Raw genomic sequence first — 27,591 nt, 5'->3', positions numbered from 1 at the left:
TTATGGTTTATCCAACCACTTTGCCCAGACTTTATCAAACTTACCAGGGCAACCCCTATTCATGTAGGTATCTCTATACAGTGGAAGATTGTTATTTACCAATTATTTCCACTATACAAGCATAGGAGAAAAGGATTTCTTCCAATGTAAAGCAATAGCTTTTCTCGAATTAAATTATTGCAGTTTTTACAAACACTCGCTCTGACACTGTGGGGAGAGTAGCCTCCACCAGACCCAGCAAGCATACAGACATTGAAAGCTGTAAGGGAGCGGCAGTGATAGAATTCAATAAATCCACCACTTCAACCCAAAAAACAACTATGTATGGGCAAGCCAAGAAGATGTGTGTGAAATCCCCCTGTGCCGCACCACACCGCCAACACTTGGACTAGCACGCAGGCTTCATCTTTTTGAAGACTATATGGCATAATATATGCTCTATGTACCAGTTTAAATTGAATCATGCAGTCTCTCAAGAATACCAAGGATCGCAGAGGGAAATCCGACACAGTCTTCTAAGTCCAAGTCCAGTATGTCTCGCATCCACCTAGCTCTAAGACCCTCCAATGGCGAAATAAAATGAGAATGTAATCTGGAGGTGCACCTCTCCAAACATTCAGACCTAAGTACTGATTCTAGTGTAGATTGTATAATTGTTAAACTATCTTGTGAAAACTGGGCATGAAAGGTATGGGAAAGCTGAAGGTATCTAAATAAATGAGAACTAGGCAAATTAAAAAATAAAGCAAGGGTAGAAAAAGTAGACAATTTCTGACCAGTAACTACCTGATAAACTAATTTGATATTATTATATTTAGTCCATGCAATAGGCTCTGGTAATTTATCAAATTAAGGAAAGGCTGGATTAAACCATAACAGGGCATTTGGTGAAATCGTGTCCTTAAGATAATGTTCACATCTAAGGCCCGCCTCCCAAACTCAAATAGTGTTAAGCATTGATGCGGTCAGCTGGTAGGGTGTCCTACGGCCCCTAAACACAAGTAACCTAAGAGCTTCTAAGGAACCCACCACTGCTGTTTCCAACCGAGTAGAGTGGTTTGATAAATCTGAGCTTAGCCACCATGCGACCGTAACCAACTGAGTGGCTAAAAAATATTTATAGAAATCTGGAAAAGCTAGACCACCTTGATCACAAGGGTGCGTCAAGGTGGTCAATTTATATCTAGGATTCTTTGATCCCCATAAAAAAGATGAGAAAAGTTGATTTAGCTTTGTAAAAAAGACAGGGAGCCACTGAGGAGAATGTCTAAAAAGGTAAATAAATTTTGTTATAATTTTCGTTTTTAGGAGATTAATACGTCCCAATAAGGATAACGGTAAAAATTTCGACATTTTCAACTTTAACCCAATATCCCCTAGGATCGGAGTCTTATGTACTTATGGCAGCAAAATAATTAAAGTGCACCATTATGAAAAACCTGTTTTCTTTTTTTTTTTTTTTGTTTATTTATTTTTTACAAAAGGTTTGGCTAGAGTGGGGAAAGGATTATTTTTTTTTTTTTTGCTGGGTGTGTTCCCTCTGTTTGCCCCATGTTCCCAAAAAGGGGGGGAATCCAGAACAAGCGGTAAATGGATAACTTCAATTGGTGATGCCTGTTCCAAGGACAACTAAGCAGGGAATTCCCCTCAGGTTGGGAGGTTTACTCCTGTTGTGTTTTTTTGATAGGAAGTGAGGAGAAATGTCCCTATTGGTACACAAATGACAAAAAGAAAAAAAAAAATTGCGTTGGGGGTTTTTACCCTTTCCTACCTTATTCAAATCTAAAAAAAAAAAGTGTGGGCTATAGATACACAGAATAACAGATGTTTGTTTTCATTTTCTTGCATTTGCCTTAAAGTGGTTGTAAACCCTTACATGTACCCAGTGAAGTGACTATCCTCTGTTGATACAGAGATGAAACAAAGCCTCCTACATAAGTTGTATCTGTCTACAGTCTTCTCATCTCTACATCCATTCAAAGTGCTGAAATTATAAGCTTGTCTGAGAGTTCAGAAAAAAGTGGGCGGAGAGTAGGGGTGCTGAAATTAATGGTTGCATCGATGCATCGCGATTCGGGTGTCCCCGATGCGGCATCGATGCATAAGGACCGGAAAATCGATGTCCGGTGACGTCATTACTAGCCCCGCCCCTCCCGGGAAATCGCTCCGAGCGTATTTTTAAAATGACTTTATTTTAATGAATGTTGTATGACAATAGATGCTGTGCCCCCACTGTATGTGCTTTTTAAAAAACAATGTCGCTTTATACCGAATTTTGCCGTAGTAGTACGATCATGTGACTCCCGGCCCATCCCGCCCGTCTCCGCTCTCCTCTTCTGTCTCCTGAGTCCTGACGTCAGCGGGGATTTCTCAGTCCCGCCCGCCTCTCTTCTGATACGATAACTAAAGTCAGCGGGCGGGACTGAGAATTCCCCGCTGACGTCAGGACTCAGGAGACACGTGAGAGGAGAGCGGAGAGGGGCGGGACGAGCCGGGAGTCACATGATCGTACTACTATGGCGAAATTCGGTATGAGGTGACATTGTTTTTTAAAAGCACATACAGCGGGGGCACAGCATCTATTGTAATATAACATTAATTAAAATAAAGCAATTGTGGGGGGTTAGTGATGGCTGCGTTTGACGGGCACAGGTGGCTGCATTTGACGGGCACAGATGGGCTGCGTTTGACGGGCACAGATGGGCTGCGTTTGACGGGCACAGTGGGGCTGCATTTGATGGGGGAGGTTCAGTATTTTTCAGTTTGTTTGCGCCCCCCAAAAAAATTTTGAGCACCAGCTGCCACTGGTCAGCACAGAGACAGTACAGGGAACTTCACAGGGCTGTTTGTCATTTGTGGATTCTATCCCTTCTGACCTCCCAGCAGCCGTGTGTGAGTCTCTGTACCCTGTAGTGCACCGGATTAGTGCACTTTTTAGGGAGTGAGGTTATTTTTAATTCAAAGCAGAGTTCCAGTCAATTTTTTGTTTATTAGAAGTCAGCAGCTACAAAAAAAGTGCATCTTCTGACTTTTAATAGAAAGACACTCACCTGTCCCACAATCCAGCGACGTGGCCACCCAAACCCTCCATTCTCTCCCCTGCCTGTCCACAGCGCTGGCAATACTGCTGTGGGCATCTGGCTGTGACAGCTTGCAGCTTCACACCCGGGTGCGCATGTCTCACTGCGCTGTCCTGCATAGCCGGGCAATCTTTTGGAAACTGTGATGTGTCCCAGAAGATTGCAGGGTGGAAGGGCCGCCTAGGCGGCCCAAGCGGAAGTGGGAGCTCGTCAGTAATCGTGATGCATCCTGATGCATCGCGGAATCGAATCGTTGGCCAGATAATCGTAATCGAATCGTGAGACCAGTGAAGATGCGCACCCCTAGCGGAGAGCTGAGGTTACACTCTGCAGAGCTCAATAAGGAGAGCTCTGAAAGCTGATTGGAGGGAAGAGACACACCCCCCTTCACACAGGAACAGAGCTGAGGCTCTCGATCAGCTGGAGGTCCCTTCCCTGTCACCATTTTTAATTGAGACACGTACACATTATAGAGGGATATGTTTTGTTCATATTTCATGTCTGAGGTTTACAACCACTTTAAATATTCTAGTTAGAATCTGGTTGTTTGCTGTGGACAACAACTTCACTGTTTATACGGCACAGCTATTGAATTCTGATGACTACATTCATACAGAAGTGCACGGTGGTCAGTGCTGGTGTCTGGAAGCACTGACATCTCAGGTTCAGTTCCCACTGGGACTTGTTGGAGTATGTATGTTTTCCCCATTTGTGTGGATTTACTCAGGGAGTTTTACAGCCCCTGCAAACCTACTGGCCAAAGATAAACCTTCATTTTTCTTATGTAAATGCAATAGGGGTGTTAACATCTTGACTATATCTGCTGCTCTGAGCTGTATATATAAATAAAATAAACAGAGTAGAGTATAAAACTGACAGTTATATGGATGGTCCACTCTATTTTTGAGTTGACATCCCTTCATTGCTAGGTATGCAGTGTTCACTTTGTTCTGCCTTATTTCTGTTTTTCTAGACTTGGTATTATCGTGGCATGTCCAACAAATCAAATAATTGTGCACAACATAATGATATGAACCAACATACTAGTTGTCAGATTTTCACTCGTAAGTAATTGGATTGGATGGAATTTGATGGCCAGTGTTGACGTTTATTGTGCTCTATAGATTAATCATGGGCTGTATTTTGTGATGTCTATATCAATCTTATATAATCACCCTGCACAGACTGTTGCACATAAATTGGAGACAGGACTGTGACAGGATACCATCTGGACAAATGTTCACTGGAACATGGATGTGAGTCTTTTGAAGTCTGCTATTTTCAGAATGTGCTCACTGTTGCAAAGGACAATGCTGTTTAGTCTGTAAACAAAGCAGCACTGTTTGTTATCGCCTTGATTTCTCAACCTCGCTGCCCACTCATAAAAAGGAAAGTGCAACATGAAAGTGTTTTTGAGTGCTGCTTTGTGCTCGGATATTCAGTTGTTTAATGGTAGTTGTGCTGGACATGCCTGTTAGTACTAAAGTCTAAAATTCACTATGCTTGGATTGATTTGAACTCTCAACCTGTCTCATTGTAATTTGTTTGGGCAGCTATAGACATTGCCTGAGCCCCAGCACCATTATTATAAATTGTTATCTCATACAGTAGGACGTTTTTGTAGTTTTAAAATATATGTAATATCAAAGCCGCCTATCAAAAGAACAGTGACCACATGGGACCTGAACAAGATCAGTGGAGTGAGTCTGTTAGATTCAGACATTAAACTTTTATTGGGGGAGTATTGCTTCCCTGTTTTTCCCTTTTTTATGACTGGTAAAGCCAGATGAGCCCCATGCATTAACACACTGGAATTAGGGGCACTTTGCAAACCCCCACACAAGCTAGGTTGCAAAAACAGCCCCCATCTGACGGTGCACAATCTTCCTGCAGTGGAAGGAGGCTGTCTAAAGTTTAAAGGGGGACCTTGTGCCTAAAATGCAAGATACACTTTTAAATTGTGCCCTTTCCTTTCCTAAAACATCGATTTGAAATTCTATAAAATAAAAAATTCCTGTAGGGGAACGATATTGAATAATATACTCCCTTTTCCTCTGGTGACGGTTTTATTCTTTGGGCGGAATCCTTGTGAATGTAGAGTTGTGCTCCCAGCATTGTGCTGCAGTGTCTTCTCACAAGGCTTGGAGTACTTACTATTCCCCAGTATCTTGTTTGCAGGATGATGACATCACTCCCTGCACCACAGAAACCAGAGGCAAGGTGAATATATTTAACTTTTTGCCCCCTTACAGTTTTTTAAAATTTTTACTATTCCATTTTATCAGCATTTTACCAAGGGGACACATTTAAAAACAGACTATTTAGAATCCCCAGGTAGCATTCACCCACCTGGTCAGTGAGGAGCATACCAAATAAAATACTTATAGAGCAGGCCTGCACAGTTGCCCTCTCCTGGGAGTGTCTTCTGTGCTAGCCCAGCTCCTCCACCCCTCCCCTCACCTCCCTATATAACTTTTTATGTAAATTGATGGCAGAGAAGCAAACACTATAGAGTGTCACTTGAGTGATAGCTTTGAGTCTACTGGAGGTGCTGACATCACATCAAACATTACCGCAGTCTCAGGTTATTTGGATGTCTACACAAGAGAGGATTTCACAAGTAAATAACATGCATAAAATGTTAAAAGCACATATAACTTGCATATCCTGCGGGAATATTTCTGTTGAAATGAAGGTGACTATTTTCTACAGTATTTACACTTTTTTTTTTTTTTTTTTTTTGAGGGTGAACTTGAAGCCATAGCTTCTGTTTTTCTGGTGCCTGATTTACTGCTATGTTGTGGATTGTCTTTAATACAAATTACACACATACACCTTCCTCCTCCTATCTTTGTAGAGATAAAACCCATCTGGAGTTTCAGGTAGCCAAAGGTTGGCAGTAAGTATTGCAGCAGCGCTTGGCTTTCCTTTTAGAAAACTGGTGTCATCTGCTTGTTAAGCTTCATGGGTAAATCCAGTATTAAATGTTTAGTTGTAAAATGTTTTACAAATAATATAAAAAAATGTAAAGTATTGGTTTTTAAACACATACTGTATATTAACATGTTCGTTAATTGTTTTACAATTAAGCTTCGCTTCAAGTTACTAAAATATTTCAGTTATTTTTTTCTATATTAGATTACTGTAGAATGTTCTAGTTTTACATACAGGAAAATACCTGAGCCACTAACTATATTGGACAAAGAATTGTCCCCTGGGGCTAGAGAATGGTTTATAAAGGTTAGGGTCACATTTAGTTCAAATACTTATACTGGTAAGGAAAGTTAAAGAAGCTGAAAGCAAATCTGTCACAAATCATTTTTGCTTGTTAGATTCATGCTGCCATATGTTTGTTTAAAGCGGAAGTCTGCCTAAAACTAAGACGCTTCCATCCATTACCCTCCTTCATTCCCTCCCATGCATTTTCCGTTCAATACATTTTTATTGTTTACTTTATGTAAAGATTATTAAGACAGTGACACTATAATGTAATTTGCAAGAAAAACAAAGAAAGCAAGGTACTAATACAGAGAATCTGGTATGTTCAGCAGATATTTAAAAAAAAAAAGGGGGGGGGAGGGGTTCTCTGTATAATCTTGAATTGCATGTAATTCAATTAGACACTATTAACAGCATAACAGTAACCTTCCTTGCATTTTAACATGCACTTGAGTACACACACAGACGCATGAACAAAAATACTGGGGGAAGGGGGGTCAGCTTTGGATAAACTGAGGCTACGGCAGCAAATTTTTATTACTATTGGGCTGTTCATTATTTTATTTTTTAAGCATAAATTCAGGTTTAAAGCTCCATCACATTGCATGCAAGCAGCATAGAAGATAGTGATGGTTGTTAAGCATGGGCACTCACTGTATCTGTTTAAAAAAAATAAATAAATAAATGAGCACTCACAGGGCCAATTTAGTTGTTCATGGTAATGATAAAATCCACCTGCCACACACCTGGCCATTTTATACTTCGCATAAAAGAAAATCTGCACGCTGTAACGACCAGGAGGGTTCCTTGTGTGCTTGATATTCTGTCATTATTGTATTTGTCTTACTGTAATGTTCTGCGTAGTTGGCACCTGCTGATTTTATGAAATAAAAATAACATTTGGAAAGAAAACATTTTAAAAATAACATTTGAAAAGGTAGTTGTGCAGATCCCAGTAAACTTGTCACAGATCTGGGCAATACTTTTATTGCCTGTGTTTGCGTAGAATATTGCATCATACCAGTCCTTGGATGTAAACACTGATTTTTCTTTTCTCTGGCTTTTAAACCTTTTATTTTCACCTGTTGAACAACTTCCGGTGCTAGGGTAAAAATGCTTACTCGCTATACTGTGATCTATGATAGAGCAGCATGCCACCCTAGTAAAGGAATTGTTAGGACTACAGAACACCTCCTATTCTCCATTATATTGAGGTGTTGTGCTTTTGTAGCTCAGACGTAACCTGGAACACAGTGTTGTCAGCTCGCTACAGGAAGTTGGGCACTCACAATTTTTTCTGCTATGATCAACAGGTATGGTTTGCACTTCTCAAAGCATAGGGGTTGCCCTGACAAATTTTAAAAAGTAAGGGCCCCTTGGCTCAATACCCTGGACCTAATAACCAATAGGATCCCTTAAACTACCTAGTTAAGCTGTGAATGTTCCTAGATTTCTCTGTTATTACTTTCTGTAACTAGCTGGGAATTGTAATACTTGCTATGTGGTATTATACTTTGTAATTGCATCATAGAAAAGCTTGTATCTTGTACTTCTTAAACAGTTTTGGTAGTGTTTGCATGTGAATGCTGTTTGCTCTGGAAGTGTATTCTTTCTGTTCTCAAACTTTCTTCTTAATCTAAAAATTTAAAAAACAAGTGCGGGGATTACAGCTTTTATAATGGGGGAGCAGTGGACTGACGTTCTCAACAAATATAGCAGCCATCAGGACAAGGGACACCTTTCATTCATTCGAAGTACCGTTCTTGGTGTTGATTAAAAAGAAAAAAAAAACGCTAAACTTCAGCCTTAGTCTGGCTTCTACCCAAAATTGAACAAATCTTTGGAATGAATTAACTTAAAAAAAAAAAAAAAAAAAAAATGTTTTTGGTACGCCACTAAAATTTAAGTTTTTACCAACCAGAATTTCATATTTTCTATGCAAACCCTTCTTGTAACTTTGCTTGCAGAGTGTGAGCCAATTGAAGCCATAGCCAAATTTGATTACATTGGAAGATCTGCACGGGAACTGTCCTTTAAAAAGGGTGCATCACTACTTTTGTATCACCGCGCTTCTGACGACTGGTGGGAAGGAAGACACAATGGAATTGACGGCCTGGTGCCCCACCAGTACATTGTGGTACAGGATATGTAAGTCTCATGAGGCAATCTCAAAATGACAAATGTTGCACAGATTTCTAACAGACTAATGCTATTTTTCTTACTGTTTAGGGATGATACATTTTCTGATTCTTTAAGCCAAAAGGCAGATAGTGAAGCTAGCAGTGGGCCAGTAACTGAAGACAAATCGTCAACCAAGGATATCAATTCACCAACGGACAGACATCCTGATTTATATTCAGGAAGGTAAGAGCCACCACTCCAAAGATTTCTGGAAAAGTCATCTATACAAGTATGTGTCCACATTCTTAAACCAGCTAGAAATATAACTGCAAGATGACTGTTTGCTATTAAGTGTTTACGAAAGTACCACCATAATGGAAACGAAAAAGAAGAAATGAAAATCGCATAACACATCAGTGGCGTTCAGAAGCAGAGAGACCTATTTAACGGCTAAGGGCCTTACACACAGGCTGAATATTGGGCAGCATCGTTCAACAGAAACCGCCCGACATTTGCCCCGTGTGTACGGCAGCCGGTCCAGCAGAAGCCGGCCATTCGGCTTGACTGAAAAAGGTCTGCCGATCGACATCTGATCAGTGCTCTCAGCCAGTGGCTGAGAGCACTGACCGCTGTTTTGTGTGGGGGGGGGGGGAGGAGGAGCCCCCCTGTCAGAACACAATAGCTCACCTGGGAGATCGCTGTAATAACATTGCATAGTTAGTACAGCGGCCTCTCCCGAGCTCTTCAGTTTTCTTTTCATTCAGCCCACTGGGTTGCATGAAAAGAATCAAGTGTGTAGTAAACCCTGGTGGGTTTTACTTCCTCTTTTTTTTATTTCCCTGCAAAGGTAAAGCATAATGAATGGGCTACTATGCATCGCATAGTAGCCCATTATGTGTCACTTACCTGAAGCCCGCAATGTCTCCGTTGTCCCCACTAGTAGGGAGCAGCCATCTTCGCCCCTCTTCCTTCCGGGGCCGCAAACTCCGGCTCTGGGACTGGCCGGAGTCACGTGACGTCACTCCCGCGCATAGTCACGGCATGACCCCTATTAGAAACGGCATGATGTGCCCTTTCTAAAGGGCGCATGCGCCAAAATCATTGGCGCTCAGCTTTTTAGTAAATATCTCCTAAACCGTGGAGGCTTAGGAGATATTTCAAGCACCTACAGGTAAGCCTTAATACAGGCTTACCTGTAGGTAAAAGTGGTTGTACAGGGTGTACAAACACTTTAAGTAAATCTAGATTGGCACAAAGTTCATAAGCTAGTTGTAGCAGCAAAACATTTGGTGCTACAGTTAGCTGCCTAGGAGCTTTGTGTCAATCAATACAACAGTCCCTATATTAAGTAATCTATTTACTACAAAGTGCACTGTTTCTTGTGTTAAAAACCCGATGAAGGGCGCAGGGTGTAGTCCCCAAATGGTTTTGGCTTTATCTAATTTTTCTATTGGACTTTATGGACTTTTAATATCACAGTAATGCACTTGAGTTCTAGATTTACTTATTCAAAGCTTTTATTGCTGTCTTTGTTTTTTCTGTGGACCTAAAACGGTGATGGCTCTAAAGTCTACTCTAGAGCTCTCTATGATGGGATGCCAAAGTAAGCCCCAGAGTTAAAGTAACTCTACCCCCACTGTACTTAAGTACACTTGCCGGTTTTGCTCCTGTGAGATATTCACTGTGTGGTCCGGTGGAGGCCATAGCTTTTAAAAGGCTTTCTCAAGTTAGTTTCTATTTTTTCCACATATGCACAATGCTAATTTTCATTCGTCAAAATGTTTTCAATAGTACATGGCCTTTCATAGGGATTAATGGAGATTGCAGCATGCATTCGTGGAAGAAATAGATCCCTGATGGGAGACTTTTGGATATGAGGCTGTACGGCTCCCAGCAAAGGTTTTGGGGGTACTTTTAAGGTATACGGCTACTAAAAGTACAGTCACAATTTAGGAAGTCTGATACGTACTGTTTATGGGGCAATCCTATTTTACATACTTACCCTAGTTGTAGTGTTTAGTATAGGACTTTCCTGATGAGCAAATTGTTTGAAAGAACTATAGGAAATTTGCTGAATCCATTCATGGTCAAACACATTTATCAACTATTGTGTAACATTCAGCTTTTATTAATGAATACCTGCTTCTGCTTTTAATAACCGACAAACTGGCAAATTTTCATTGCAAAAAAAAAATGTAAGAAAAAATGCTTTTCAACAAACTTTTATCTAAAACCATATCATTTCAAATCTTTTTCTGTGAAAGACCAAGACGGAGAACTGATCCCCAACCTCCCTCTCGGCGCTCAGGAGGGACTAGTGATAGCCACTGTCCAGTTCATCCACCACAGCCCCTTAACACTTCAATGGAAATCGGATCTTCCAATATTTCAAGCCATTGTAGCCCACGTGCCCTTCTACAGAATCGTAACCTCAATACTGACAGTCCAGAACGTAGACGGAAACCAGGTCATGGAAGTCTCACCAATATCAGCAGACATGATTCCCTGAAAAAGATAAACAGCCCTCCAATACGAAGGTCTACATCATCTGGACAGTACACAAACTTTAATGACCACAAGCCTATTGACCCAGAGAGTATTGCTCAGGTATGTAAAGGGAATTAAAGCTGATGTCACTAACAAAAATCTGTGTTTGCTGCTGTTTCTGCTATGATGTTGAGTACCAATGCAGTTGTTAGGCTCCTTTCACACTGGGGCGTCGGCAGTAAAGCGCCCCTATTTTTAGCGGCGCTTTAACGCTGTTTTTTGCAAGGGTTTTTGGCCACTAGCGGGGCGCTTTTATCCCCTGATAGTGGCCGAAAAAGGGTTAAAACGACCTGCTGCAGCGTCGCTTTGCTGGCGGTTTGGCAGCAGTGCCCATGCATTTCAATTGGGCAGGAGCGGTGTATGCACTGCTCCAAAGATGCGGCTAGCAGGACTTTTTTTTTACCATCCTGCAAGCACACCGCTCCAGTGTGAAAGCCCTAGGGCTTTCACACTGGAGAGACAGGAGAGCCTCTTTGCAGGCGCTATTTTTTGCGCTGTAGCGCCTGTAAAGCGCCTCAGTGTGAAAGGGGTCTTATTGGAAGTTATAATGGAGAACTGAGAATACTACAGCTTGGTGAAAGGTTAGGGTGCATTTTTTATTAATTGCCACAAGTTTTTGAGTTGTAAAATGTTGCGATTTAGCAATAAAGCTGTGAGGGATACTGAGCATGTCACAATGTATGACCAGTATGCGGTGCACTCTGAAAAAGTCCTGTATGTGCGGTGCCGGTAAACCAGTTGTCAAACCTGAGTGTTTACCTACATTTAGCTGCAGTCGGTTTAGCTGCTTTAAGAGAAATAGAATTTAGTGGATGCAATAGAAAACTCAGGAAAGAAAAAGGAGCATGAGGCACACACCACAAAGAGGCACCCAGCATACCCGGCACACAATATTCCAGGTTGCAATATCATTACTATGCATTAACCTACTTTATCACCCTCCAGCTGTTAACTGTTACTGTATGCCTTCACTTCACTGTTCATTAACCTTTTTATTTGAACACTTTCCTACTACTTTCCATTTACCTTTTATATTGATCGATCCATTCAAATACATGAATCTTTGCAGTGCTTCCTCAAGTTATTGCATGCATTCCAATCACGATAACTTTACCATTTGTTGTGCACTCCCCTTATGTGTACATTGTATAATGTTGGTTGCTTAACTGTATGCATTATATCAGGGCTGGACAGATCCCAGTCGCCAGGTTACCAGGGCGACAAAATAACTCTACAAACCCAGTATTTGAGCATTTTGTTTGCAGTTTACAGAGTTACAGCAGAAATTTAGTTCCGCTTTAATCACTAATCACTCATGAAACCATAAACCTATATTGCAGACTACCAGGAACCAAACACTTGTGTATTTCCACAAGTTATAGCTTACTAACATGCTTCTGAGCAATCGGGTGCTGATCATTTCAACTTTTCAGTGCTAATAACAAATACGAGATGGAGATCTATATATATAATTTTATACAAACCTCCTCCTCCTGTGGACTTTTCTATATGTGAAAACTTTACATAAACCTATAATCACAAAAGCATCATATGTGATAGACACGTGTTCAAAGTACAATTTCTGTATTTCCAAAAGTGATCTTTCCCAGAAGACAAAAAACTTCAAACGTTAGAAAGTTTTATACATCAAAGAATCCACTCCATGTGAACAATTTCCAGCTCGCCAATATGTTCACTCCACCATCATGAGTTATAGGTGTGCCCTCATCTTTATAGATAGACCCCACAACATATACAAGGTCATAGATACCTTTTTATATTACACCTTTATATTCCTCCTCCTCCTGCTCCACAGCAAAGGTTAACACACTTTATTAGAGAGCTAAAAGATCACTTATAGCATAACGTTTTGTGTGTGTGGGGGTAGAGCGTCGTACGATTTCTACCCTTTGGAGGTACCATCCCCTACTTGATACATATCAAAAATACAAAAGTTTTATATGGGACTTTAGATGTACCTGCTAGGGTATAATGAATAAATCATAAATATGGGCATGTCCATATTTGTCAATTACTTCATTGATTCATAAGATCGTATGGGTCAGTACTGTGCTGTCATTATGATCCCTTCTGTGTCCTGAACAAACACTCGTTTGCTGCTAAGTCCTTTTATTTTAACTTCATTAGTATGATACAAGCCATTAAAAGACTGTGAGCAACTAACCTTGTTGTTTTGCCTCCCAAGCAGGATATAGAGGAGACAATGAACACAGCATTGAATGAGCTGCGTGAGCTTGAGCGACAGAGTACTGCCAAACACGCCCCAGATGTAGTGCTAGATACACTGGAGCAAATAAAGAACTCTCCCACCTCTTCAACATCAACAGAATCATTAAGTCCTCACCATAATGTCCTGATGAAGAACACAGAGCCACAAATCCGACGTAGTACTAGCACATCTAGTGAAACAATGAGTACATTTAAACCTATGGTAACTCCTAGAATGGGAGTACAACTGAAACCACCAGCTCTAAGACCAAAACCTGCTGTCCTACCAAAAACTAATCCTAGCCTAGGAGCAGCATCACAACCTTCACAAGGGGCAGCAGATAAGTCGTGCACAATGTGACGTTACCCTGCCAAGATTTAAGTAGTAACTGGAGATGCCATGGTTTTACAGGAACATAACACCTGTGACTATTCTAAGACTTTTTTTTTTAACTGGACAATATTATGTGTTTACAGCAGTAGAAACACAGATATTACTTGAAGAATTCATGCTGCACAAATTTTATAGTTTGCAACAGATCACAAATTGCTTCCCACTTATAAATTAGATTTTTCCATCTAAAGTGCATAGAGTGTGGGTATATATATAATATATTTTTTTTTCCTCAGCGCTCTGTGTCGAGGATTTATGAACAGGGAGGCTTATTTGGTTTGTAGAGCAGCTTAGAATACCGGATAGCAGTAATATGATAGAGCTATTAAATGACATTCCTTTGCAGCCTTACTGCCTGCTTAATAAAGAATCCTGTGGTGGATCCCAAGCAAGTACACCTCTGGACAGAGTCCACTACTTAACCACTGTTTGGTGATGTTTTTGTAGCTGTATATCTTCCCTATAACAGTGAGACTAACCTGTTAATGTGTACAGTATGCACTGCATGTGGTTCTTATTCTAGGTATATGTGGAATAATCTCTATGTATAGAGATGGCTATATACAGAAGAAACATTTTGCACACGCACTCTGCAGATGCGATGAACAATGTACTGCTGTACAGAAATACTTCTGTGCTTGGCTGGATTGTTCATTAGAAAACCATTAGCTAAAGGCATGTGTCTGCAGGTGCCATTAAGCTATAGGGTGTCTAGTAATCAGCTGTAGTGGAGCTGTTAGAATATAGAGAAACAGTGTTTTTTTTTTTCCCCATAATCTTGTATTTCTTATTGGTGGGGGGGGGGGGCGCGGCGCATTAGACTGTGCAATAGTGCAGAGAGTTGTGAAATAACACTAATACTTGGTATAAATACAGAATGGTGCCTGAGGAGGTTACATCCTCCCTCTCCCCTTCCGACTGCTCACACGATCCAGTTAGCCACTTGCCAAAGCTAGAAGTTCTTAACCACTTCACAGACTAGCTGAGTGCTGAGCAATAACCATGGCAGATATATTTGGATATGTTTATATATAAAATTAGCACAGTATTAATATCCGTTCCATTAGAGATGGTGGTTGGGTGTCCCAGATGTAATATCTTTATTTAACAGTTTCCTTGCATCTCATAGTGATGCAATTTTTTTTTTTATTATTATTATCTGCCTGTTAATCTACTAATATTGTATGGGTTATGTTTTTCTTGATTTACATGAGAAAACATAGTAGCTGATATTACTTTTCTATCCAAATGTACAAACTGCACAATCTAGGTAACATTGTAGTGTAGCTTAGGTCTAAAATGTCAACAAATGCAGGTACTATCATATTCCTTAATTATATATTTTTTCTTTTTTCTTTTTTTTTAATCATTTAGTTGTATATATGACTTGTATATTTCAAAAAGTTGCAGTCACCTCATCACGTGAGGGTTTTTGTTTTTTATATTTTTTTTTTTTTTTTCATTCTGTTTCAGGTTAATCCACTTGTGATAGAATTATGATTTTAGTGTTAGTTCTTTAACTCCATAAATGAGAAGACATTGGCCCAGAAAAGTGGTAGAGGCAACAGACTTTCCTGGCTATTCATCCGGGATTGCACTTGCATATTAGCTATAAACCGCTCAAGGTATTTTCAATCTCATGGGTGAAGCCTTTTTTAGAACTAGATCTGGGAGAATTATTTTAAGATGTGAGCATTGCTCCCATCTTTTAAAGGTGGGGGCAGGTAATATTAACACCTTTTTAGAATGTCTTTTTAATGCAGAGCATTAACATTCCTGTACTAGTACACTACTGTTACCAATAAAAATAGACCCACTGGCACTATGTGTCCACTATGCGGAGGGCCGTTGTTGTGTACAAGTGCTATACCTCTTTACTGCAGCCTGTAACTGAAGCTGAGCCCAGGAGCTTGGCTGCTCTAGATACAGCTGTGTCTTCACATGAATATAGATGACACTAGCAACTCACAGGAACAAACTGGAACTCACTACTGTTCAAACACAGGACTAGCCTGGTACTGTTAGTTTTATTTTTTTTTTTATTTTTTTTTTTTTCAGTCATTGTGACATCATGAGTTAAATACATGTCTTTAAACAGTTGGAATCGTGTATATTTCTTAATAGATTTAGTGTAGTACAAAAATATATTAGGAGCAATGCATCTGAGTGTACTGCCAGTTACATGTGTAGTTTGATGGTTCTAGGTATTTCCAGTACTGTAGGTGGTTGTGTAGAACAGGCCAGTCACATGGTCAGCGTGGCCTTTATGGAGTTATTCCCACTACCGGCATATCTCCTGCACAGCCAGCTGTCTGTATTGTCTGTTTATTACAGCTAGCATTTTATTTTTTTTGTTGACCGTTATTTAATTTGTGTCAGTGTACATCTGTAGTATGTACATGTGAAAGTGCCTTTAAACATTTAGAGGACCTTCAACTTTTTACTCCACTTATTACATTTCCATAGCATTCAAATCCATTCTCATTGTGAATTCTCATTGTGAATTTCATCAAAAAAGAATTTACTGTTAAACTGTTGTGATTATGCACTTTTATGTACAGTACTATACATTTTGGCATGTGCCATTTACAGGCTTCAACATCCATCCAGGTTTGTTCCTTCATAGGTTTTCTTTATAATAAAGAATACAGTTCTGTCAATCATTTGTCTGATTTTTTTTTTTTTTATTTTTTTTTTTGTTAACAGCTGTCTTGTATTGTGAATTTGGAACATATGATCACTTATTGCTATGTGTTCTAAAGGAGATTGTGGAATGTTTAAAAGAAAACCATTTTGTGTTTTGTAATTGATTTTGGACCAAAGATGACTGACTTGGGATCAGAACTTATAAGACAGGTCTGGCATTCTGCACAGATCTGCTGCTTTTTATACACTCTTTTTGTCGTCCTGGTATGCAATTTTTTTTTCTTTTCTTTTTCTGTAAATACTAAACCTAGTGAAAAAGGGGGAACTCTGACATAGTTACTGAATTGTTTCCAGCAACAGAGGTGTTTTCTCATCAGCAAACCAGGTCTCGCTGTGAGTGTACAGGAAAGGCTAGAATGTCTGGGTAACTCTATCAAAATTTCCAAGATGTCAACAGTTTCTGATCCCAGAGAAATCATCTTTAGGTTATGCTATCTAGTTAGTGTTCCATCAAAATACAAGTTTAAAGTTTTGAATGGTGTTCTTTAATTAACCAATTTAGTTTCAACTTAATAAAGCAAGTATATTCTCAGGTTATGATAATGTGTCAACTTCTTTACAATCATGCTGACAGTACATATGTGCATTTATTATAGTTTATTTACAGCTACCATCTATGAATTGCATCTCAGAGTGGCAGAAAGAGAGTTAAGGCTTCCTTTTTGATATTGAGGTCATACATCTGGCGTGAGTGGAAGTGTAGGTGTGATATGCAACTGATTGTCAGAATGCAGAATGAATGTGAAATCATGGCATGTGCGGGGGTTATAGGAGATAAAGTTGCACACTAAAAGCATATTCCATAAAAAGACATAATGTTCACTGTATAAATGCGTATGACTCATGTTGGAACAAAGCCTGCATCAGCTGTTCATAGAGTCAGACTTAATGTAGCTCAGCACCAGCTGTGATGTTTCTTTATCATCTTATACATCGGGAAAGAAGCTGCATTCAGGGGGAAACTTTGTCCCACTGGCAAGGAGATGTTACTGATGACAAGATGACTGTTGTCGTATCCACTAAAATGTGGTTTGTTAAAGGTCCAGACCCTCCAGGTTTCAGAACCAGTGATCATGATTATTTATTATACAGGCTTTACATAGTGCCAACAGTTTGCGCAGCGCTTTACAACATGACAGTACAGTTACAATCCACATCAATACAGGAGGAATCAGAGGGCCGGACAGCTTTTTTTTCCTCAACAAAAGTGGTGTTACAAAATTAAGTGGGGGTCATATATGGGGCATTTCATTTTTACTGTCCATGAATGGGAGAAAAATGGTCAACTATGCAAGTTTAATTACAGGGCAATCAAGAACAACTAAAAGATATCTTATAATGCTGAGACCGCAAAACAGTAGTACCTGATAGCTCTAAAATCTTGAGTCAAACTAAGTTACATAAAACATCATGCATTCCTCTATAATTGGATTTTGCAAAGATACAGAATATCTATCTGAAAAAGATCCCACGCAGGACTTTTAAAGAATTCACTTTTTCACTTATTCAAACATACTACTTGGATTATTTGTGAAAGGGTCATTGGCATTATATCTCCTCATTTGTATTATGGTCGATTTAAAGCAGCAGTCTCCAAACTGCGGCTCAAGGGCCAGGTGCTGCCCTTTGCTTGCCTTTATCTGGCCCTTGGGGTACTATTCCATCCAATGACACTAACAATGGGGCATAATTTCTGTCCCTGACACCAACATTGGGGCACTATTCCTCCCACTGACACCATCAAAAGGGCATAACTCCTCTCACTGATACCAATGATGGTGCACAATTCCTTCCATTGACACCATTGATGGGGCATAATTCCTTCCACTGATACCAACAATGGGACACTTTTACTCCCACTGACACCAACAAAAGGGCAAAATTCCTCCCATTGACACCAATGATGGGGCACTATTCCTCCAACTGACATCAACGATGGGGCAATAGTTCTCTCACTGTCACCAAAGATAGGGCATTGTTTAATCCGACTGGATGCTAAGACATTTTCTACTCCCCGAAAGTCTGAAGGACAGTAGACTGGCCCTTTGTTTAGAAAGTCTGGAGACCCCTGATTTAAAGGATTGGTTCAGCTTTTGTAACATGTTACTCCCATATTCAGGGCCAACCCCCCCATCCTCTATTTTGACAAGCAGGGTAGAATCTTCTCTTCCTGCTCGCTGTCACATTCTCAAGAAATTGCCGCGAGGCAGGGCTCCGGCCATGTTGTTCATTCACAGTGTTCTGTAAATGCGAATGCCTTTGCGGCTGTCGGCTTGTAGTTCTCCATGAACTCCCAGGGCTCTAAGCACTGTAGGTAGTTTATTGAGCTTCCTGTCAGAGTAACTTCCTGCCCATATCAGAGGTAGACAGTCTGCAGGACTATGGAATTACACCCACAATCTGCTGATCATGGATGCAATGCTTTACAGCAGGGATAAGCAATTAGCGGACCTCCAGCTGTTGCAAAACTACACGTCCCATCATGCCTCTGCCTCTAGGTGTCATGTTTGTGCCTGCCAGAGTCTTATTATGCCTCATGGGACTTGTAGTTCTGCAACAGCTGGAGGTCCACTAATTGCATATCCCTGCTTTACAGGCTCCTAACAAAAAATATTACCTGCAAAAAAATGCTTACTTATCCTGTACGGGGCAGTAGTGTGTTGTACGTCTATGGTGCATTCAGGAAACTTCTGAGAGCATGGGTTGGTGGGAGTTTGAGAATGAGACCGTGTCTGGAGATATCTGGGGCTGAATCACTGAGCGCTCTGTCTCTGCTTGGGAGACCTAGTCATTCTCTGAACTATGAATACCCTTTCTGCGTGTAAAAGCCCAGAGTTTGTGAAACACGATCTTGTTTTATATGTGCTGAAGAAAACTATTTTTTGGTGGAGGATACAGACACATTGCTGATGCTAGGAAAACTGTTTAAGTTGTTGAAACTGACATTTATAGAGACAGGTTCCCCAGTGCAAAGGAGGAAATATTCTGTTAGCTGGTGCAGGCCAATCGGCTGCAAATACAGGCTAACCAAAGACAGACCCAAAAGGTATAAGGACCAGCAAGAGAATACCTGCTTGGTGGCAGCCTAGCTTGTTGCGCAGCAAGATTCCAAGTAAGCACAGCTGACTGCTTTTCAGGGGGCGGTGCAGCAGCTCTCTCAAGGATGTTCGCAAGCAGGTGTTACCTCTAGTAACCCGGAAACTGAGGGCCAACCACTACCTGCAAAACTGACTCCAAACTGATAACTCAGGCCTTACCATGTTTGAGAGGGGACCCCAAGAACAATGGGCTCGCCTCCCTTTTCTCACTGGAGGTCCCCACCTGATAAAGCAGAGGTTTTGGCCTACCTTGGGGTGGCTACTTCTGTCCTAGCACAAAGCGTGCATAGCTGGAGTTATTAACCAGACCAGCCACCGAGGTCCTAAATGCACAACCTATTGCAAGTTACTAAAGTTAGTGAACTTGTGGAAAAATCAAAGTTGTACTTCGACCTGTCACTCAGAGACCCTATTTCATTACACGCATCAGTCTCCTACAGCTTCCAAGAAAATAGCCCTGTGAATCCCAGAACCAGCACCCATGATGGCAGAAATGTCCCCATCCCTCATTCCCCCTTCTAGCACCCCCCCCCCCACCACCATAAGTCCTCTACCTCTACCCCACACAGACACAAAATCCTACTTCTAGTACAAATCCTCTTCCCCTCCAAATATCCCCATCACAAATACTCCCACTCCAATCCACTCTTCTAGCACAAATCTTCTCCCTACAAATCCCCCACATATCCCTCCTCCTAGCAGAGATCCTTTTGCCCCCCAAATGCTCCTCCCCAAAATCCTGCCTTCTAGCACAAATTTTTTTCAGATATGCAGCTCTTCCAAATGTCATTGGACGATCTATAATCATGGAGCCCAGTGTAAAGATCCATGTAAAACCGTATCGCAACCCAGAGGCTCATAGAATGACTGTCTCAGAAGTTAGGAAAATGCTAGAACTAGACTTCATTAAAAACCAGTAAATGATCAAGCCTAATTCTGTTGATACCAAAGCCCAACAGCATGCTATAATTCTACAATGACTTCGTAAAACTAAATTGTCAAATTCTTACACTTATTTTTTGTGAAAGCTTGCTAGAAATATACAAGGGTGTATAGCAGTGTGCAATAGGTTATTTCTGAATTTTCAATGTTAACATGTGGTCTAACGCCTTTAGCATCTGTTGTGTTCTACATATATATGTAAGCTATATGGATTTGGGAGCGGACATATACCTTTAATTCTTTTGCATAGTGCATGTCAGTGACCAGAGTCTGTGGCTTCCCTCCAACTTTGTCTGTCTGCCCTATATTGGAACTATACAGTTGTGCTCATACGTTTTACATACCCTGGCAGAATGTATTATTTCTTGGCCATTTTTCAGAGAATATGAATGATAACACAAACTTTTCTTTCACTCGTGGTTAGTTTTTGGCTGAAGCTATTTATTATCAATCAACTGTTTACTCTTTTTTTTTTTTTTTTTTTTTTTTTTTTTTAAATCATAATGGCAACAGAAACTACCCAAATGACCCTGATCAAAAGTTTACATACCCCAGTTCTTAATACCATGTATTGCCTCCTTTAACAACATCAATGACAGCTGGAAGTCTGGTTGGTTGGATTGTTTCTGCAGGACAGGTAGAACAAAGTTTGGGTCCCAAGGAAACTCAGGATATTACAAGGAAGACCTGATCTGAGATCCACCTTGGCTAAAAGCTTTGACAAGGGAAAGCGTAGCTAGAGGTTTTTGAAAAAAGACAAATCTAGCCTTTCAGAGTGCCTAAGGCCAAGTTCTGACTGCAGGAAGGTAGAATGTTAGGTACAGAGTAATCACTGGGGTTGAAGTACCTGTGGTCACACCAGACAAAGAAGGATTTCCAGGTACAATAAAAGATCTTTTAGCAGTGACACAACTGCATCTTAAGACCAGGGCTTCAACAACCATGCTGTTAAAGCTATTGGATGAGAAGCAGGATGGAACTGAGAGCCCCAAGACGGTCTTAATTATGTGTACTAGGTTCTTCTGGGCCAGTTGGGTTCAATAAGAATCACCAGCTTCTTCTCTTGCTTTATGTTGTGGGGCAGATGAAGTAGAATTTGCACTTGAGGGAAGGCATTGAGTAGTCTGAACTGAGACCAGGTAATTATCACGGCATCCAGTGCCAGCGCTAGAGGGTCCTTGGTTGTGGCCACAAACAGAGGTAGATTGTTATTGAATCTGGAGGCCTGGATATCTACATTCAGCGTCTATCTCTGACATATCAAGTTGAAGACTCATTCCCCTTGAACCAGGAGGTGGTAGCTGAGTTAATACACCTTCTAGTTGTCCACTCCTGAGATGTGGACCGCAGAGATTGCTGGATTACTGGACAGTGAGTCTCTGTCCATGAGATAATCTGGCTTGATTCCTCAAAACTGCATGACTCCTGTTGCACCCTTGCTGGTTGATGTAGGTCACAGCTCCTCCCCAGCCCAAAGGCCCGTACACACGATAAGAAAATCGTCTGAAATTGTCCGAAGGGATAAACGCATACCAGATCATACGATCTTCATTTAATTTAATTAGTATGGTTTTCATGCGAACATACAATACAACACCTTACATCACTTCCGAATTTTTATTCTGTCATACAAGAATCTTTGAACTTTAGTAACCTCTTCATTTTCAATATGGAGTCTAGCATGCAAAAAAAAAGACGATCATTCATCCGATAATCTCATTGTGTGTACCAGGCTTTAACAGCTTCCCACCCGGCCATTGTACATAAACGGCTGGGTGGGAGCTTCCCCGTTCTGAGTGGATGTATGTTGCTCAGAATGGGTGCCCACGGATCCTGTAGAGGCTGTCGTCCTCGGATACAGCCCATCTCAGATCAGGCTATGGGCACTGTGATTGGCCCTGCCGATCACGTGATGGCTGTGTCCAATCACAGTCTTCACCGTGTAAACAGAGACACGTGTCTCTGTCAGTTCTCCCCCTGCTCGTGTGCAAAGTTGAATCCATAAGTTGGTCCCGTACGCATACCTAAATGGCGCTCGCACCACACGTGAGGTATTGCTGCGAATGTCAGAGCAAGAGCAATAATTCTAGCACCAGACCTCCTGTGTAATGCTAAACTGGTAACCAAGAAAGGCTTATAATGCGTCGCCTGTGAAGATTTTTAAATACTGCAGTTTGGCGCCATTTCACAAGCCTGCACAATTTTAAAATATGGGAATTATATTGTCTTTGTGTGCATGTATTTATGCGTTGTGTGTGTAAAATTGCGTGTGTAAAATTGCGTTAGGAAAAACTGCTGTGCAAATACCGTTTGACTTTGTGTGCATGTATTTATGCGTTGTGTGTGTAAAATTGTGTGTGTGTGTAAAATTGCGTTAGAAAAACTGCTGTGCAAATACCGTTTGACATAAAAATGTGCAAATCCCACCATTTTATTCTCTAGAGCAGTGGTTCTCAACCTGGAGGTCAGGACCCCCTCGGGGGTTGAATGATGATTTGCCAGGGGTCGCCGAATCCTGGGCTGTTCCTGAAGCCCGCACTGCTCTACCAACCTTTTTGTGACCACCCAGCTGGGCTGTTCCTGGAGCCCGCAGCCGCCCACTCAGCCTCTTCGCAGCTGCCCATTCAGTTCACGGCATGGCTGGGGGGCAGAGACTAGAGGTCAGCTGACTGGTGAGGAATGTGAAGTGGGAGAGGCTGGAGGAGACCCTACCTCCTGATTTCGGCATAGGCATCACTGCTGCGAGACACCACAGCAGAGCTGGAGACACAGTGAAGCCGGAGACACACAGTGAGTAACACTACCTGTGATTAGAGTTGCCATTAAAAGTCCCCACTACGGTTTTCAGATCAGCAGATTAATAAAAATAGAGAATACATGGAAGGGAGAGGAAAAGAGGGGGGAGGAACAAAGAAAAAGGGAGAGAAAGAACAAGAAACACGGCTAGAGAGAGGGAAGGGGAAAAAAAACAAGAAATTAGGACAAAAAAAAAGCGGTACATCCTAAAATGTACCATAAGGGGTTTTAATACTGTACGAGTGGAAGGGACTCGGGGAGCGCTAAATGTCCGTGGGTTAGGGGCGCAAATTACTTGTCTTGACTTGGGTACTGACAATACATGCTAGGAAAATAATTATAATAATATAATAATAATACTTGGGAAATTTTATCAAGGGGTCACGGCACTAGAAAGGTTGAGAACCACTGCTCTAGAGCCTCTGCTACAAAAATATATAATGGGGTTCTAAATAATTTTCTAGCAAAAATACAGATTTTTACTTGTAAACAAAAAGTGTCGTAAAAAAGGCCTTGTCTTAATATGGATAATGTCTGAAGGTTCTTCCTGGATGTTGCACCCCTCTATGTGGCTAGGCTATGAAAAAGTCTCAGTACGTATCGCCATACTCAGGAGTAGCAGAATGTGTTGTGGGGTGTAGTTGCAAGTATGCTTATGCAGTGTGTGAAAAATAACTTGTTCATTTTATTTCTTTCACAAAAATGTCATTTAATTTTTACATTTTCCAAAGAATTGTCAGAAAAAATAGCAACTTCAAAAAACTCGCCATCCTCTTACTAAATACCATGGATGGTCTACTTTCCAAAAAGGGGTCATTTGGAGATATTTGTACTGTCTTGGCATGTTGGGGCGTCAAGATATGACATAGGTCATCAGTATATCAGGTGTGATCAATTTTCAATGATTTGTACCATAGCTTGCAGACTCTAACTTTCACACAGACCAAATAATATACACTGATTTGGGTTATTTTTACCAAAGAAATGTAACTGTATACATTTTGGTCAAAATGTATGAGGAAAAATTACTTATTTGCAAAAATATATTAAAAAAACTAAGAAAAACACATTTTTTTTTTCAACATTTTTGGTCTTTTTTTCATTTGTAGTGCAAAAAATAAAAAAAAACAGTGATGATTAAATACCACCAAAAGAAAGCTTTGTGTGAAATAAATGATAAAAATTTCATATGGGTACAGTGTTGCATGGATGAGTAATCATGATTCAATATGCGACAGCACTGAAAGCTGAAAATTGGCCTGGACAGGAAGGAGGTGAAAGCGCCCAGTATTGAGGGTGTTAAAGAGTGGCATCTGTTATCACCTTCCAGTGATAAGGAAGGAAAGACATCCTCATTGTAAAGGCTGGGCTGGGGATCCACCAAGCTTGGGAATTTCTTGCTTGGCTGGATTAGAGCATGGGCAGGTTGAAGGGAGCATGTTTGTTCCTGGTAGATAATATTGTGCTGAAGAGGTCTCAAATTAAATTGAACAAATGGCACAGTCTTGAAGGAAGCTACCATGCGGCCTAGACCTCTCATCGAGAATCTCATTGCAGGATGCCTTTGACCTTAAAGTAATTATAAAGTCTTGTTTAAAAAAAAAAATAATAAAAATAACAAACCTGTTATACTTGTCTGCTCTGTGCAGTGGTTTTGTACAGAGCAGCCCCGAGCCTCCTCTTCTCGGGTCCCTCTTCACTGCTCCTGGCCCCTCCCTCCTGTCGAGTGCCCCCACAGCAAGCAGCTTGCTATGGGGTCACCCGAACTGAGCTGCAACTCTGTGTGTCCATTCCCCCTTTCTCCTGATTGGCTAACTGATTTTGACAGCCACAGGATCCAACGGTGCCGCTGCTGTGTCTTGGATGGCCAAGGGACTCGTAAACATCGCTGGACAGAGATGGGGCTCAGGTAAGTATTAGAGGGTGCTGGGGAGGCTGCTGCACACAGAAGGCTTTTTATCTTAAAGTTGAGTTCCACCCTCTTTTTCAACTTTGTCTTACAGTAATGACAACCCCTCCCCCACTCGATTTTTGGATTTTTAATTTTTTTTTTTCCTTACTTGCCTTTTATTAAATATCTTGTGTACTTCTGCCCCAGCCTCGCCGCGGCCCAGTGCATCACGTCCTCTTCTCCCCCGCTGCCTTCTGGGACCTTTGTGTGTGCCAGAAGATTACGGGGGCCATTCAGGAAGCACCGCGCGACTCGCAGTAGGAAATTGGCAGTGAAGCCTGAAGGCTCCACTGCCGATTTCTCTTAGTTGAAATGGCGGCAGGCACCTGCACCCGATCCGTTGGATGGCTCGGCCTCGGGAGGCCGACAGCCTGGGCTTCCTGGACAGGTAAGTGTCCTTATTAAAAGTCAGCAGCTACAGTGTTTGTAGCTGCTGACTTTTAGAAAAAAAAATTTGCAGCTGCAACTCTGCTTTAATGCATAGAATGCATTAAGATAAAAAAAACTTCTGCCTTTACAACTCCTTTAATTTCCCAGCATGAGCTCTGAAAGCAAGAATTTTCCTCACTGGAAGGAGAATCATTGATTGAGATGTCCAGGACCGGACTCAAGTATTCCAGGCAAAGAGAAGGCTGGAGAGCAGATTTGGAAACTGATCACCCAACCAAAACCCGAAGCATCTGAATTGTCCTGTGGAAGTTTGCAGACAGCTGAAAGGTGGAGGAGTCCTTCAGGAGAAGATCGTTCAGATAACCTGTGACCTGGATGTTATGAGTCCTTAGAAGGGTAAGAAGAGGTGCGTTACGAGATAAACAGGATGTCTGAATGAATTGGGAACATCTTAACTAACTATATTTTTCTATTTCAATATTTTTATTATTTTAAATAAAATCATGATAGATTCATGTAAGTAAACTTTCAGTACAGAGGTTGAGAAAGGAAGAGTGATCATAAATTGGAAGTCTTTAAAGCCCATTATATATATTATTATTATATAGGATTTATATAGCGCCGACAGTTTACGCAGCCCTTTACAACATTAGGGCAGACAGTACAATAACAATACAATTCAATACAGGAGGAATCGGAGAGCCCTACTAATTAGAGCTTACAAGCTAGGAGGGAGGGTCAAGTTATACAAAAGGGTAATAGCTGTGGGGGATGAGCTAATGGAGAAAATAGTGCAGTTGTTAGATGGAGGCAGGATAGGCTTCTCTGAAGAGGAAAGTTTTCAGGGATCGCCTAAAAGTGGATACATTTGGAGACAGTCTGACAGATTGGGGTAGGGAATTCCAGAGGATGGGCGAGGCTCGGGAGAAGTTCTGGAGGCGGATATGGGAGGAGGTGATGAGGGAGCTAGAGAGCAGGAGGTCTTGGGAGGAACGAAGAGGACGATTAGGTTGGTATTTTGAGACTAGGCTAGTGATGTAACTGGGGGCAGAGTTGTGGATGACTTTGTAACTTATCGTTAGTATTTTGAATTTAATTTGTTGGGTGAGTGGCAGCCAATGGAGTGATTGGCAGAGAGGGGTAGCAGACACAGCGATCTGTAAGGTGGATGAGTCTGGCAGCAGCATTCATGATGTACTGAAGGGGGGATAGTCTATTTAAAGGTAAGCCAATGAGGAGTGAGTTGCAGTAGTCAAGGCGAGAGATAACCATAAAGTAAATCATGTATTGAAAATATATATACTCAAAAAAAGAACGACAAAGCTTATTACAAAAGCCCCCGACTCTCGGCACCCTCAAGGTAGCGAGAGGTAATGGGTATTACTATATCCTTCTTATTACTACATCCTAAAAAAAAAATAAATGCACAAAAAAGAACCTTTGTTGTACACATGCGGAAAGACTGAGAGCTTACAAAAGAAATATTAAGAGAATAATGGAGAAATAGAGAAGAGAAAAGAAAAAGGTAAAAATACCAAGGTAAATAAAAAAAAAAAAGAGGATTAAGAGTGTAAGGAATAGCCCTCCCTCAGACTGTGTCTCACCATTCCCTTCCCCCAAGCCTACTCTGTGGATTGTAGGTAGCGTAACAAGAGGTTCCAAATCTTTTCAAACTTGGAGTATTTGTGTTGAAGAATACTAGCCAATTTTCATGTAACATTATCCACGAGAGGTTATTTTTCATTGCACCAAAGTCAACGACAGCTGACTTCCAGGCCTTTGTAATGTTCATTTTGCCCACCAGATAAAAATTGAAGATGTAAGAGACTGGGTATATTTTTCATTTTTTATTTTTATTTTTTATTTTTTTATATAATCTATATTTAATTATATTTCTATCTCTCACTGACTTGTATGTCTTCAGATGGTCAGATAGTTTGTTTTTAGATTAGGATAGATTCTTTGGCTCACATTCTTTAAGAGGCTATAAATTGTTCCTGCAGTATGTTCTTTTGTTAATTTTTTTTTCTGCCCTTTATGTATGATTCTTATATCAGGACAAACTTTTGATCTATATTCTGGAATAGGTATTTGTATACTCCTGCAGTATGTTTTGAT

At 40.9% G+C, this 27,591-nt stretch overlaps 1 protein-coding gene across 7 annotated transcripts in view; it reads left to right on the top strand.

The window, feature by feature from the left end:
• The window catches only part of SRGAP1 (SLIT-ROBO Rho GTPase activating protein 1), a 253,078-nt gene extending 236,245 nt beyond the window's left edge, over positions 1–16,833 (top strand). For 4 of the 7 annotated variants that reach the window (XM_073620144.1, XM_073620141.1, XM_073620142.1 and 1 more), the window contains 4 exons: positions 8,267–8,447; positions 8,529–8,663; positions 10,685–11,027; positions 13,174–16,833. In XM_073620144.1, coding sequence (XP_073476245.1) covers positions 8,267–8,447; positions 8,529–8,663; positions 10,685–11,027; positions 13,174–13,557 — 1,043 coding nt within the window. In that variant the 3' untranslated portion in view covers positions 13,558–16,833. The remainder of the gene's footprint in view (positions 1–8,266; positions 8,448–8,528; positions 8,664–10,684; positions 11,028–13,173) is intronic. The other 3 variants (XM_073620145.1, XM_073620143.1, XM_073620140.1) reach the window with 1 other exon arrangement.
• The last annotated feature ends 10,758 nt before the right edge of the window (positions 16,834–27,591 follow it).

Source organism: Aquarana catesbeiana, linkage group LG03 (genome assembly GCF_042186555.1).
Source record: "Aquarana catesbeiana isolate 2022-GZ linkage group LG03, ASM4218655v1, whole genome shotgun sequence".
NCBI lineage: Eukaryota > Metazoa > Chordata > Amphibia > Anura > Ranidae > Aquarana > Aquarana catesbeiana.
Note: the sequence above shows the minus strand (reverse complement) of the source record. Positions and strands in the feature narration are given on the sequence as shown.